This window comes from Periophthalmus magnuspinnatus, chromosome 15 (assembly GCF_009829125.3).
Source record: "Periophthalmus magnuspinnatus isolate fPerMag1 chromosome 15, fPerMag1.2.pri, whole genome shotgun sequence".
Taxonomy (NCBI): domain Eukaryota; kingdom Metazoa; phylum Chordata; class Actinopteri; order Gobiiformes; family Gobiidae; genus Periophthalmus; species Periophthalmus magnuspinnatus.
Genome location: NC_047140.1, coordinates 31,765,671 through 31,781,594, shown reverse-complemented (window position 1 = coordinate 31,781,594; position 15,924 = coordinate 31,765,671). Strand labels below are relative to the sequence as shown.

At 43.7% G+C, this 15,924-nt stretch overlaps 2 protein-coding genes across 2 annotated transcripts in view; both read left to right on the top strand.

Moving 5' to 3' along the window:
- Positions 1-4,229, top strand: part of LOC117382447 (pyridoxal kinase-like) — a 30,963-nt gene extending 26,734 nt beyond the window's left edge. Inside the window, exon 11 of the mRNA XM_033979630.2 lies at positions 578-4,229. Within this exon, the coding sequence (XP_033835521.1) occupies positions 578-693 (116 nt within the window). The 3' untranslated portion in view covers positions 694-4,229. The remainder of the gene's footprint in view (positions 1-577) is intronic.
- Positions 4,230-9,819: 5,590 nt separating this feature from the next.
- Positions 9,820-15,577, top strand: LOC129456830 (protein phosphatase 1 regulatory subunit 1C-like). Its single transcript, XM_055227116.1, has 5 exons — positions 9,820-9,912; positions 11,168-11,228; positions 11,725-11,756; positions 11,825-11,879; positions 13,353-15,577. The coding sequence occupies exons 1-5, from the start codon at positions 9,832-9,834 to the stop codon at positions 13,406-13,408; spliced, it is 285 nt and encodes a 94-aa protein (XP_055083091.1). The 5' UTR covers positions 9,820-9,831; the 3' UTR covers positions 13,409-15,577.
- The last annotated feature ends 347 nt before the right edge of the window (positions 15,578-15,924 follow it).

Here is a 15,924-nt window from a genome sequence, read left to right as displayed (position 1 = left end):
TAAATTACAATAAAATACAATGTATGTACAAGCAAATACTCGCTAGTGCCAATTAGCTACATTAGCCACGTTAGCATACTACTATCATAAAGTGAATGTGCTTCTTAAGGGTCACCTCATCTGTGAACGAGATCAGCGTCAAATAAGATGCAGCGCAGTCACAGTGGTATCGGCTCTTGGTATCGGCTCTTGGTATCGGCAGCCTATTGATGAGTATGAGTGCTGGCCCCTGGTAGCGATGCCCGATACTGGTGTCTGTATCGTGCAGCTCTACATGAAATGATCCTTTTATGGGTCAATATTTATCGTGGGACTTGTTCTTGGCTCTAGTGGGAACAGTTTTGTTTTTCTGAGCTGCTGAAGGTTGAATTTCTGACTCATTTTAAACACGAACAAACTGTAAAAGTGCTGTCATTTAGTTTGTGTTTTCTGGGGATAATTCTATTTTATGGTTTAGTTTCAATTTGATTATTTATGTATTATAATATATTATATATAAATCAAAATATATCAAAAATATGTATTCTGAATGCTCATTTGGAGTAACTGATGTTCTCATGTCCCTGTTGTGTCGTAGAGTTGGCAGGTCCCGGCCGAAGACCCAGTCCGCCTCAGCTGGAGCTGCGCATGGTTCAAAGTAAAGCTGACATAGAAGACCCAGCTATAGTTGCGGAGGCCACGCTCATATCCTAACAGTACCCACCTCTGAGACTCACGCCAGTGTTTGCCACCATAGACCTCTTAATAAATTCAACATCATAGTTTCTCTTCATCTGTGAACCTGGATGTTCCCACTTTTGTCCTTTTATCCTTTACACTATCCCTTTAAGTCCATAGTGTCCTTCCCCTTTAAAGAGGCCTTTGCCAAGAGCGCCATTTTGTGAGCCATAGTCAGAAAGTTTGTGAATTTAACTATTTTAGTGTGAACAAGTCCAAACTCAGTAGTGCCAATCTTTACAAAACAAATGTATAATAGTGTGTGTTCATATTAACAAACCACACCACAGACTGTATAAAGTCTGACCCACAGACGCAGACTCATGACTGCCACGCCATGAGACCACACCCTTTCTTTCAATGGCTCCGCCCTCTTCCTACTTCTCCTACTGCTGTGTTGTAATAGTGACCAAGTCATACCCTTAGGATTAAATCCAAAACAAATAGACAAAAAAAACGCACATGTAAAGTTGATGTATCGGTGTTGTACTGAAGCTGTATCACACATTTTGTCGATATTTTACTAGAAGCTAATAGGACCCACACAGTTGCTTCAGTTGTGGCCTGCAGCAGCTCCGTCACCTGAAAGTCTTCATCTCAATAAAAACACAAGCTGATTTATCCACGAGGTCAGCACTGAGCCCAGAAGCCCACAGACCGCATGGCCCACGACAGACAGATGGGCCACTAGAGTCAGGGGCCCACGCGTCCTGGACATTCTGGGAAAACCTGAAAAATAATTGGCCAAAAAGTCTCCACACTTTGCTTTGCTGCTTATTGGATAGCAAAGACTTTTACTGCCACCTACTGGAGCAGTTGTGTTTTTCAGCTGCTCAGGGAGGACTTTGGTGTCACACAGAGTCGTTCTATTTACTAGACTCACAAAAACCGTTTAAACGAGGAGAGTGAGGCGTCCACACTTCATTACCTGCGTGTTTAATGTCAGTCCATATGATGATCACATGACTAAGTGCGGCGTGTTTTCCTTGATGTAGAATTTGCACTGCAGCTGTGGACTTTAGGTGCAGCTTTGACTATGTGTTTTTGTAAATTCCAGGATATTTTAGTTATGCAATTCTGACAAAGTCCTGGAAAAGTCCAGGAATTGACTGTAAGCAAAGTGTGGGGAGCCTGAAAATCTAAAACACTAATATTCACTCACCTGAGGGATTATTAGAAACACCAGACTAACACGGTGTTTGACCTTTCACCTTCAGAACTGCCTTAATTCTACGTGGCTTTGATTCAAGGTGCTGATTCATTCTTTAGAAATGTTGGTCCATATTGAGAGGAGCATCTTGCAGTTGGAGATTTGTGGGATGCACATCCAGGGCTGAAGCTCCGGTTCCACCACATCCCAAAGATGCTCTATGGGGTTGAGATCTGGTGACTGTGGGGCCAGTGTAGTTCAGTGAACTCATTGTCAGGAGATTGTCTTGACCAGGACCACACCCCTAAATGCACTGAAGCAACTGCCATGTGATTGGTTGATTAGATAATTGCATTAAGGAGAAATTGAACAGGTGTTCCTAATAATCCTTTAGGTGAGTGTAGATCAGCAGAAGAGAATGGAGAAAAATCATTATTTTTACAATATCCTTCAGTTTTAAGACGAGTGTTTTTGCCGTTTGTTGCAACGATGTCATACGAGTCAAATATAAAAACGTGGCCCCTGCAGAATGTGGGTTCCTGGGCCCAGTTCCCCCTCTGCCTCCGCCCCAGCCTCCACCTCTGCCTCCACCTCGCTCGCTCATACTGACTGTAGACACATTTGTACTTGGTTGAATTCTGAAATCAGGCCTTGTTTCTGTCACGTGGTCATGATGATGTTTGAGGAGAATCATGGGGAAAAACGTTCTGCTTTTATAGTGCGTCATTTACCATGTCCAGGGCGGTGGTCACTGTCCGGGGCGCTGTGCGGGGCGGTGGAGGCGGTCACTGTGCGGGGCGGTGGAGGCGGTCACTGTGCGGGGCGTGGTCACATACACATAAGTACATCAGTATCACGGTGTACTGCAGCTCCATATCTTAGCTGTGCTCTGGTGCGTTTCTGAGCGTGTCGTTTGTCGGTGAGAGTGTGTTTCATATCAGACAGGTGACAGGGTGTGTGTGTGTGTGTGTGTGTGTGTGTGTGTGTGTGTGATGTTGAAGGGGCCTGGAACACACGAGCTCTCACAAAAACCATAGACCCCACGTAGTCTGACGCACAGTGATGTAACCCTGACGGCGCACGGGGCGGTTCAGCTCCACCTGTGCGGTCGTTGTGGTGAAGGGACCAGTGTTTTGCCGCATAGTGTGCCCTCTAGTGGTTGTCTTGTGTGGGTGCTGTGTGCGTATTCAATCATTTTATTATTTTTTTACAAAAGAAAACCACAAACCGATCTCCAAAGCTAAACTAGAAGCAAAGGGAGACAAAATGACATTCCTAAAGATCTACAGTTTATCTGAAAGGTTTTTGAACCTCGTGACCTGAGTCGGTCGTATTTCTGCTCACGCTGCAGATATTCGCTTGTAAATTTTAGAGAAAAACATTCTTGTTCCAAATTAACTTTAATTTTGAATCAAACAGACTACAGCGTCATAAAAATAAGTAGAATTTGCTGTAGTACGGCTGTAGTACTGCTGTATTACGGCTGTATTACGGCTGTATTGCGGCTGTAGTGCGACTGTAGTACGGCTGTAGTGCGGCTGTAGTACAGCTGTAGTGCGGCTGTAGTACTTTTGTAGTTCTGCTGTAGTTCTGCTGTAGTACGGCTGTAGTACGGCTGTATAATGGCTGTAGTACTTTTGTAGTTCTGCTGTAGTACGGCTGTAGTACTGCTGTATTACGGCTGTACTACGGCTGTACTACGGCTGTATTACGGCTGTATTACGGCTGTAGTACGGCTGTAGTACTGCTGTAGTACGGCTGTAGTGCGGCTGTAGTACTTTTGTAGTTCTGCTGTAGTACGGCTGTATAATGGCTGTAGTTCTTTTGTAGTTCTGCTGTAGTACGGCTGTAGTACGGCTGTAGTACTGCTGTATTACGGCTGTATTACGGCTGTAGTACGGCTGTATTACGGCTGTAGTACGGCTGTAGTACGGCTGTAGTGCGGCTGTAGTACTTTTGTAGTTCTGCTGTAGTACGGCTGTATAATGGCTGTAGTTCTTTTGTAGTTCTGCTGTAGTACGGCTGTAGTACGGCTGTAGTACGGCTGTAGTGAGCTCAGGCCCTCCTGTCGTGACTCTCGGGCTCGTTTGTTCCACACAGACTTCCGTTCTACTTTCCCAACTCTGCTCCTCACTCCCACATCTTTTATTTAGATTTTTTTTGGTGGCAAAAACAAAATCAGAAAATGTATTGACCATTGTTTGGTAACTGTTTTTAGTGCTATGTTTTTGGAGCGTAATATTTTCTAACATGTTACAATAAGATTGTAGTGTAAAAAACACATTTATAAAACAAATATATAAAAGAAATAAGATATATGACAAATGTATGTTCTAATGCAATAAAGACCAAGACCTAAGAACTGGATCTGCGTTTTCTCATTTTTATTTGGCGTCAGTTTGGAGCAGTGACCTCTGTTTGTCTTTAGAACTGGACTCAGGATCTTTTGGCTTTGACGCTGCAGAAGAAGAAAAATGTTACAGTTTCAAACAGTAATTTAAATCTAACGCAAAAGACTCGAGTCTGGACCATGTGGAGCAGAGTGTAAGATGTGCACACACACTTATACACGTACACCCCCACATACGTACACACACATATACACACACACACACACGTGCATGGGACCAGGTTTTTGGACTCAAAATGACAAATGCTCTTTGTGTGTGCAGGTACAGAACAAGTGTGTCCCTGTAACTGTTAATGAGGATCACATGTGTGTGCGTCCATGCACATGTGTATGTCTGTGTATGTGTGTGTACATGTGTGTGGGTGTGTGTATATGTACCTGTGTGTGAGAGACGGTGTTGTCTCAGGGCGGTGCTTTGTGTAACAGATGAACAGTAGGATGACACCAGTGACGTCAGTGTGAACATCATATAAGTGTTTCCTGAAGCACTCCCTCTCTCTCTCTCTGGTGTTCACCGCTCTGGGCACACGGGCACACGGGCACACGGGCACTGGTCACACGGGTACACGGGCACACGGGCACCATGCTTGGAGCACAGCACCAGTGTAAGTGAGTGTTCTGACACTAAACAGGACTAAATGTCTCATTTGACTTGTGTTGTTTTGTCTCTTTAAAGTAATGGAGTGTCAAGAAGAACAGGGAAAGGTGAGTCCATCTAAATCTTCATTTAAACAAACTCATATTAAAGCAGGACGTCATGTATCTGTGATTCTCATGTCTGATCTCAGATGTTCTGCTTCATAAATGCTCCTCAGACACAGGTCGCGTGCGCTGAACAGGACTGTGTCATGTTTGGAGTCTGGAATCGTCTTTTTCTTGTTTGCATAAAACTGCAGGTCCTTAAAGTTTATCTTTAGAGTGTATTTACTTTACAGTATCACTGAGTTTATATGTCAACATGGAGCAGGGTTATGTAAAAAAATAAATAAAAATAATATATATATATATATATATATATATATATATATATATATATATATATATATATATAAAATGAGAGCCATGAGAAACTAAAATCAAGGTGGTGCAGTGAGCCAACTGTGAGAGGTACAGCCAGATGCCCTACCTGAAGCACTGGAACTGCCAAACAAAGGCCCCAGGCCTTGGCCAGACGCCTGCAGAGGTTCACACGAGATAATGAAGCGACGCATAAACGGTTTGCCATTGAGCGTACACTTTCACTGGTTATAAAACCAGAGCAAATATATATAATATATATGGGTGAGAGTGGAGCAGGTTTATGTTAAATAAACTCTGTAAAATAAATACACTCTAAAGATAAACCTTCAGGACCTGCAGTTTTATGCAAACAAGAAAAAAACGATTCCAGACTCCAAACATGACACAGTCCTGTTCAACGCACGCGACCTGTGTCTGAGGAGCATTTATGAAGCAGAACATCTGAGATCAGACGTGAGAATCACAGATACATGATGTAAAGGTTTAACACAAGTCAGTCTGTTTAATACACACACACACACACACCCCCACCCCTACACACACATACATACACACCCCTACACACCCCTACACGTACATATATACACACATACACACATCTTGATCATCATCGTGATGTTCAGTGTCTTCTTCTTCTGTTCTTTATATGTTTAATTTTTGCCTCATTTCATTTTAAAATGTCTTTAGTGCGTTCGTTGTGTGTATTTATATCTGATTTTCTTTTGTTGTGTTTAGCTGAAGTTTGATCTGGACTTGGATGATTTGAGCCGTTGTGCTGCGTGTTACAACCTCACACGTCGTCACAATGACCACGCAGAGTCCAGTTCTTCAGAGGGTTCTGGACCTGACTCTGATTCCAGCTCCTGCAGCAGTTCAGAGCTGGACTTTGAGGAGCTGAGTCCACAGGACACATTTTCACTCTGCACTGTGGCTCCAGACCCACCTGTCCTGGAGCGTGGACCACCAGGGGCCGACACAACAGAGACCCCGAAGAGACGCGCCATCAGGAGGAGGATCAGTCTGCGCTCTGACAGCGTTCTGCTGGAGACCCCCAGAGTCACATCTGTCCTTAACCTGGAGGTTTTACCTCCGAGACACACGTATGACCCTCACTACACCATCCGCCGCTGCCCAACGCCACCTCAGAGATCACAGCCCAGTCCACTGGAGCCCGCTGTCCCAGCGCCCGCTCTGAGTAAAGCCCCCCGGCCTCAGTATGTGCCACCCCCACCTCTGCTCTACAGCGCCCCCCTCCCTCGTGGGCAGCCCGTGGCCTTTCTTCCACACTACAGCCGCACACAGGTGCATTATGGGCCATACGCCCCTGAGGTGGCTCTGGCGTCACATGGGTCAGGTTTAGGCCAATCCCAGCAGCCCTCGGGACCAGTGCAGTAGCTCTTTGGTGTTGGGATGTTCCACTGTGGTGACCTGTGTGCTCAGTGTCCTGTTTTATGCAGCATTTTGTGGACCTTGTTCAAAAGATATTTAGATAATGTGATACACTCCACAGCCCACAGGGGGCGCAATTGCTCTGTTATAACAGACCCTCAGCAGTTGGTTTAGCAAAGCTACGTCTGTGTTTTACCTCAGTATATTAACACAAATGTGAACATGTGAACTTAAAGAGCTCATTTTGACCCTATTATGTCACATTTTCTTATTAAATCAGCTCCATTCTGCAAACTGGACGTTTCAGAGATTTGATCTTTTCTCCATGTTCTGTTTCTTCTCTTTGAGCCTCTGAAGTTTTATTTGGGCTGATTCATGTTTGAGTTTAATCTTTAATCCACTATTTTCAAGACGCCATTTTGTCGATCTGCTCCTGTTTAACATCCACCTGTGACACGCCCACTGTGACGTCCGCACTTTCTTCTCCAGTTTTATTTCCTTAATCGTTGATACTCGTCGGATTCTGCAGCGTTGCGTCGTCATTTTGGTACAAATGTATAAAAATCCTCTCGTTTATTCTGGAGCGCCGTCTCAGGCGTGAGGCTGTGGCGGCTCGGACAGTGACGTCTGTCCTGGGGAACATAAGTGTGTGTGTCTGAGCTAAGTGCAGTAACTCCCCGGCACCACTAGTGGGCGCTCCACACTAACTTAAGGCAAGGCAAGGCAAGTTTATTTGTATAGCACAATTCGTACACAAGGTAATTCAAAGTGCTTTACAGAATAAGAAAGACATTAAAATCACACAAATCAAACATAAATAATCACAAATAATCATCATAAAATCAACATTAAAAGAGAAGAGTGCAGAATAAAAACCTGTCAGTCATATGCACAGCTAAACAGAACTGTTTTGAGTCTGGATTTAAACATTGTCAAAGTAGAGGCCTGTCTCACATCTTCAGGAAGACTGTTCCAAGTTTTAGCTGCATAAAATTTAAACGCTGATTCCCCATGTTTAGTCCTGACTCTGGGCACCAGCAGGAGGCCGATCCCTGAAGTCCTCAAATTGCGAGATGGTTCATATGGCACTAACATGTCGGAGATATACTTTGGACTTAGGCCATGGAGAGACTTATACACAAGCAGAGCTGCTTTAAAGTCTATTCTTTGAGCTACAGGAAGCCAGTGCAGAGACCTGAGCACAGGACTTATGTGCTCGTACTTCCTGGTTCTAGTCAGGACCCGAGCAGCAGCATTCTGGATGTACTGCAGCTGTGTTAAGGCTCGTTTGGAGAGGCCAGTGAGCAGGCCGTTACAGTAGTCTAACCTACTGGAGACAAATGCATGGATAAGTCTCTCTAAGTCTGGCTTTGACAGTATACCTTTGATTTTTGCAATGTTTTTTAGGTGGTAAAAAGCTGCAGATGTTATTGATTTGATGTGGCTGTTAAAGTTCAAGTCTGAGTCCATTATTACCCCTAGATTTCTAGCCTGATTTGAAGGTTTTAGAGAGAGAGAGACTGGAGGTGACTGCTGACACTTTCTCTATGTTTCTGTGGGCCAAAGATGATAACTTCAGTCTTGTCTGAGTTTAGCTGGAGAAAGTTGTTTTGCATCCACACACTGATCTGTTGGATGCAGTGGCAGAGTGAATCCACTGGTCCATATTCACCTGCTGCTAGTGAGACATAGATCTGAGTGTCATCTGCATAGTTGTGGTAAGACACATTATTGCTGCGTATTAACTGGCCTAATGGCAGCATGTAGAGATTGAACAGCAGGGGTCCCAGGATTGAACCCTGGGGCACCCCACAGGTCAGGGACATTTTATCTGATATACATTTTCCAATTTCAACAAAGTACTCCCTGTTTTCTAAATAGGACTTGAACCAGTTTAGTGCCGTACCTACTATTCTTTTATTATAGAAAGGTCATTGTTATAATGACAAAATGCAAACACATATTACAACAAACAGAACCTCCTCACTCCTGCCTTTCCAACATCAGTCATGTGATGTGCGTCTGTCCATAGGGGGCGCTACAGCACGCGGCGCTTTAGTGTGTCGACATTTACGGCGACGCCATTGGACACCGCAGTTTTCTAACACGGACGTCAGCGGATTTGTTTCTTTTATCAAGTCGTTTTAGATGAATATTGTGATTTAAAAAGTAAATTATAACAGAATGATCCACAGAGATGAGAACCATAGAGACTCAAGCTTAATAGGACTGATTTAAAGGTGCAATATGTAACTTATTTTCATGAAGATGCTATTATTTTGCCTGGAATATTCCACAGTATTGCATTAAAGTTGGAAACTCTAAGGAGACACCAGGCCAAGTTACATCTGTGGAGAGGTGACCCTGCTCACAGTAACAAAGCAGTTTAATCCGACATTTTGAGAAATACAAACAGCTTTAATCAAATAAATGAAAGGGGAAAAAAAGCCATACTGTGGAACATTCCAAGGAAAATAACATCACCTGCACCAAAAACATTTCTCTGATCTATTCTAATGTTTCCTCATCACAAACAGACCTGGGGTTGTGTTTTGTTTCATTCACACACGTTTAACACACAAAACCTGCAGAAAACACTCTGTTCCACCTCGTGATGTCATCATGTGGTGATACAGGAAGTGCTCCACTGTGTTTTTAAACTCCACACACCTTCATTTATAGAATCATTTGGATCATTTCAGCCTCTGGAGTTGCCACTTCCCTCGACTGAACTAAAGATAAAAGTCGCTGTTCACTTGAAAACTACCACTTGATGACATCACAAGGTGGAACAGAGCGTTTTTTGTTACTCGAGCATGTGTGAATGAAACAAAACACAGCTCCAGGTCTGTTTTTGATGCGCTGACGATGTTCTAACATGGATAAACATGGACAAAGCTCAGAGGAGTCCATTTTGTGTGATATTGGAGCTTTAAATACTCCAGACTATATTTAAACCGTCTCCTTTTTTAGTTTATGTGACACGTCGGAGAGATTTATACACCCTGCTGTTCTATAATGGTGTGTCTCTGTCTCTGGTGTCATCTGTCTGTGTCTCTGGCTCCGCCCCTCTTCTCCTCTGACTCCACCCCTCTTCTCTTCTCCTCTCTCCTCTCGTGATGTTGTTGTCCACTTGTGTGTGAAAATGGAGCCGAGCAGCCCGAAGAGGATCCAGTTCACCGTCCCGCCTCTACAGGAGCAGCTGGACCCTCAGGCCGCGGAACAAGTGAGTCCAGGGGGAGTTCAGTTTGACGGGAGGATTTAAGACGTTTAGATCAAATTCAAGTTGAAAGGAGAAGCCTCACATTTGAAACAAGGTCTGAAAACACTGCTGTTGTGACTAGAAATAGATTTGTTAGGTTGATTTGGTCATTTTTTATAGTTTTGAAATAATAATAATAGTAATAATGGGACTTGTTTAGTGCTTTTTTGGATTCTCAAAGACGCTTTAGAAACAATAAGAAACAGAAGAAGAAGAAGAAGCAGGTGTAAATCAGGAGGACAGACTGAACAGGTGAGTTTTTTGCAGTGATGTGAAGTGCTGCAGTGAGTCCAGCTCCTGACGAGTTGTGGGAGTGATTCCCGAGGGCGGAGGCGGAGGCGGAGAAGGAGAAGGAGAAGGATCAGTCCCACGAGGTTCAGTGCTGTGTCCTGATGTGAGAGGGAGGAGGTGAGGAGGGAGTGAGGAGGTTATGAACGGAGCATTGAGGTGATGAGGGAGCGAGGAGGTGATGAACGGAGCAAGGAGATAATGAGGGAACAATGAGATGATGAGGGAGTCAGGAAGTAGCAAGGAGGAGGTGATGAGGGAGTCAGGAGGTGATGAGTGAGTGAGGAGGTTATGAACGGAGCATTGGGGTGATGAGGGAGCGAGTGAGGAGGTGATGAGGGAGCGAGGAGGTTATGAACGGAGCAAGGAGATAATGAGAGAACAATGAGATGATGAGGAAGTAGCAAGGAGGAGGTGATGAGGGAGTCAGGAGGTGATGAGTGAGTGAGGAGGTGATGGTTAAACGTCACATTTTTAAATCGCGCTTTGCCACCTTCAAGGCCTCAAGAGATTTACATCAAGGAACCGCACACACATCCACACACCAGAGCGCACACACACACACACACACACACACACACTGGGGTTGTAGCGGGTTAAGTGTCTTGCCCGAGGACACAACAACAGCATTGATCTGTGAGAGCTGGAATCTCACCACTGGCCTTCAGCGGACAAGCAGTGCACCGACTGAGGCTGATGATGGAGGGACTTGGAGGTGAGGAGGTCTTATACGAGGAGCAGGTGGAGCTGTTAGAGGACGGGGGTGAGGAGGTCTCTGGGCCTCGTGCGTGCGGGTGAGGAGGTCTCTGGTCCTCGTATGACAGTGTGATTCATGTTATTTCAGTTCTACTACATTAGTAAAAATGTTCAGTGGATTCTATGTTTCTCTTTGGAAAAAAACCCCTGAACATTTGACCTTTTACCTTCACAGATCCGACGCAGAAGACCCACTCCCGCTACGCCCTACCAGGTCCACAGATCGACTCCAACAGGTAACGCCGCGGTTCAGACGACATCACCACATCCTACAGGCTAAACACACAATCAGTAGGCATCATGTACGAGTGTGACATCATCATGTACGAGTGTGACATCATCATGTACGAGTGTGACATCATCATGTACGAGTGTGACATCATCATGTACGAGTGTGACATCATCATGTGGGAGTATGACATCATCACCAGTGGAGCACGGCGAGGCGTCCGCGTGGTCACTGTATTACTCATGTTTGTGTATTTTTCAATTTTCCTCTGATACAACTTAGCGTCTTCAGTTCTGTTTTTGAGTAAACATTTGGACGCACACACTGACCGCACACACTGACCACACACACTGACCGCACACACTGACCGCACACACTGACCGCACACACTGACCGCACACACTGACCGCACACACTGACCGCGGCTCGTCTAAACGCTCTGCGGTCACTTCCACGTATAAACTGTGACTTCCCCCTGACCCTGACCCTGTCTCCTCTCGCAGACCCTCCACAGTCGTCCATCAGACCCTCGCAGGTGTGTATAGAGTCAAAACTCTGTGTGTTTTCACTTCACACTTTGACTGTTGTGTTTGTGCTAAACAGACGCCGAGCAGCTCCGAGAGCAAGAGCCGCGAGCACAGCCCCCCGTCCGTGAAAGGTCAGAGCACGATTTAAACGATTAGAAGGACTGATGTTTAAATGTGTTTTAAATGTACATATTAGAGATGGAGTTAGCGGCGTTAGCGGCGTTAGCGGCGCTCGTCCTCTGCTGTGATGTAATGAGCTGAAGCTGTTAAGGCTCTGAGTGCTGTGGATCAAATCTACTGAAGCTCTGGGCTGATTCCAGGAAGGGCCCTGGCTCTAAAAGCCGCTGTATCGATCCAGGAGCAAACGTCTGAGGAGGAGGAGCAAACTCTGAGCTAAAAACATGAACACGACCTGTGTGCTCCAAAGAGGGAGAGAAATATGTATGTGAGTCTATGGCTCTATGTGCAGCGGAGGAATGTAGCCAGAGAAAAGTAGTAAAGTACTTGAGTAAAAATGTTAGGTATTTGTACTTTAGTGGATTTTAAAGTGCAGACTTTTTACTTTTACTTGAGTACATTTGAGAGCAGTATCTGTACTTTCTACTCCACTTCATTTTTGAACAGAACTGAAAAGTAAAAGTATTTTTCTTGTTGTGTGAGACCTGCTGTTTATTTTTAACATGTTCAGAATTTAAGCAAAACTAAAATATACAAATAAAAACGGAAAAAAAACAATTGATTCCGTTGTTTCTCTTGAACAAAAATCACATTTGAAGCTTCATAAGCCTCAAAATATGCAAGAAATACTTTTACTTTTTTTACTTTTACTTAACAGAATTGAGTACTTCTTCCAGCCGTACAGAAGAAACTCACTGCAAAATGGAGTCAGGACTGGAATGTGACAAATAAATATTGTTTATTAACCTGTGTACTAGACTTTATGTACTTTGCTCTGGAGTCGCACCAGCTAAAAAATGCAGAATAATGAAGAAAAAAACCATATAAGTCGCACTTTTTGGGGAAATTTATTTTACAAAATCCGAGACCAAGAACAGACATTTTATCTTTAAAGACAAATTATAATAATAAGAATAAAATAGAGAACAACGGTATCTATTAACAGGATTTATTAATTTTTGCAAGATTCTGCTAAAACATAGAGATAAAATTGGACAGGAAGTAGTGACGCCAACAGGAAGTAGTGACGCCAACAGGAAGTAGTGACGCTAACAGGAAGTAGTGACGCTAACAGTAGTAGTTTATTCAGCTGAAGCACAGACAGAACTGAACACGTGTCTGGTTTGTTAACATAAGATATTAACAGATAATCAGATAAATAAAGAAGAAAAAAACAACAAGTTTACTCTGGATCTCACTCCAAATCAATAAATCCACTGAATTCTTCGTCCTTGATGTCGTTTTGTGAGAATGAAACAAAACAAAACTCCAGATCTGTTTTTGAGGAGGTAAAAACATTAGACCATGACTCAAACCTCAGAGGAGTCGTGTTTGTGTGAGGTTGGACCTTTAAACGCTTCATGTAACGTTCGAGTTCCTCTGTTCTGTTCTGTTTTTTCTCACTCTGGCTGTTTTGTTTCTTACAGATTTTTCCTGTGACGTGCAGAAGGAGCTGTCCAGTCCTGGATCTGTCTCCAGATAGAAACCTGTTTGTTCCGTTACATAATAAGACCTCACTGTTTGACTGTGAGGCCAGTGATTCTCAAACGGTTCAGTCCACGTACGGACAAAGACTCTGAAATCTGGACTTTATCAGGACCAAATTAGACCAAATCTGGACTCAAATCAGACTAAACCAGGTCTAAGATAAGACTAAAAACCCCAGGATCATGTAAAGGGTTAATATGAACATTTAAGACCAAAATGAGTCTGAAGCAGCAGAGACAGAGAGAGGAGACAGTTTATCAATAGAAAGTGAATTGAAGCCAGAGTCGATGGAGCAGGAAGTGCGCCATGATCACTTCCTGTTTGGAACGTGGCGGTGGCAGCAGGTTAGCGATGTCCATTTATATAAACAGGTCGTGTCTCACTTCGTCGGCTGCATTTGAAAGACACTTACGTCACTTCCGGCGCAACGAGGCCTGTCCCGTTTCACGCACCGACGAACGCGACCGACAAATGTGCCCTGCGTTTCCATGGAGATCAGCCGTGAACAAAACTTGTATCTCCGTGTAACTTCATGCACGTCTTCTTTTACGGGAGAAATAAGGTGTATTTTCATAAAGTTGTGTAATACTCGCTACAATTGGGAAAAAAATCACGTTTAACATTATATTTGTCTGTTGATATTCAAAGGGAAACGTTAATTCCTCACTTCATTCAATCTAAACGGTTGTGACGATGACGACGACGACACCTCGACTCTTCTTCAATTAAATAATAAATAATTAAAAGTAAAACTAATTATTTCACAGTCTGTTTTACACCTTTATCTCATTAGCAGCTGTCACATAAACGGCGTAGCGTGAGCGCACAGACGGCAGCTCCGCGGCACAGACTGTTTCGCCCTTCGTGGTCGACGGACGCCACACAGAAGAGCAGCTCGTGAGTCCGGTCCTTTGAACGCCGCTTCGACTGGAGCGGAGCAAACGTAACACCGCTGTTTAAAAAGTGGACTGAGTGACGTCGCTCGTAGTTTAGCCGCTGGTTTAACAGGGAGCGGGCGCTTAGCAACGCTGTCAATCAAACCTGTCGCTAACGCTAACAGGAGCGACCTCGGGGAAAGAAGGACCTGATTTGTCTGTTATTAATGTTCAGATCTTGATTTACAGACACAATAGTGAAATAAAAACTCATCATGGAGCAGGAAGTGCGCCCATGATCACTTCCTGTTTGTAACACGCGGCTAACGGGTTAGCTATGTCCATTTATATAAACAGTCTCTGCATAACAGTCAAACTTTAATTGTCATTATTTTAGGCGTCTGAAATGAGATTCTCTAAATAAAACAAACTGCAGATGGGCTCATGCACCACCAGGGGGCGCACCACAGTTTGAGAAACACTGGTCTGTGGGAAACGAGAAGAAAAGTGAGACGTTTAACTGTAAATAATGTGCCTCCTTTTTATCCCTGAAACGACCCGACATGTTTCACAAAGTCTAACGCGTGTTTCAGACGTGAACACGAAGCTTTAGATCACGGTTCACCTGCACCTGTCAATCAACACCTGTCAATCAACACCTGTCAATCAAAAGGCTGTTTTCAGTTTCTCTTTCATGACTTCAGCTCATCACAGGCTCTAAAATGACTTTCATATGATTTGAGGAGTTATTTTCTCCAGGTTTGTGGAAACATCCTGAATAAAGTTTACAAGTTCAAACTTTGACTTTGAGCAAAACAAAAATAAACAAAAATAAATCCACAAAATTCATTAGAAAAACTAAGAAATGGATTTGTGTTTCTGTTGAACAAAATGTATCATTTTAAAATCTACATCTCCACATTTACACTTCAACAAATGAACAATGTGTGAAATACTTTTACTTTTTACTCTTAAAGTACATTTTACTAGGACTTTACTTAAAGTACTTGAATACTTTTACTCCAGTAGATTTTTTCATGTGATACTTTTACTTGAGTAACTTTACCTCTGTATCTGTACTTTTACTTTTACTCGAGTAACTTTACCTCTGTATCTGTACTTTTACTTTTACTCGAGTAACTTTACCTCTGTATCTGTACTTTTACTTTTACTCGAGTAACTTTACCTCTGTATCTGTACTTTTACTCGAGTACCACAGTGGAGTACTTCTTCCTCTGTTCTGTTAAATGTTTAGTGTAAATGAAACTTCAATAAAACTCTAAAACATGAGGATGAGGATGATGATGATGATGATGATGATGATGATGATGATGATGAGGTCGAGCCCACGTGTCTCTGCTGTGACCTGTGACCTGCGCACGAGCGTCACTCTTCCTCTGCGGGACAAGGAGCTGAAAGAGGCGGGTCTTAAAACAGGAAGAGACAGAAGAGAGAGAGAGAAGAGAGAGAGAGAGAGAGAAGAGACAGAAGAGAGAGAGAGAGAGAAGAGACAGAAGAGAGAGAGAGAGAAGAGACAGAAGAGAGAGAGAGAGAGAGAGGAAGAGTCTGCAGAGCGTGAGAGTTTGAGGAGGAAGAGTTTGCAGAGTTAGAGGAAGAGTTTGCAGAGTTAGAGGAA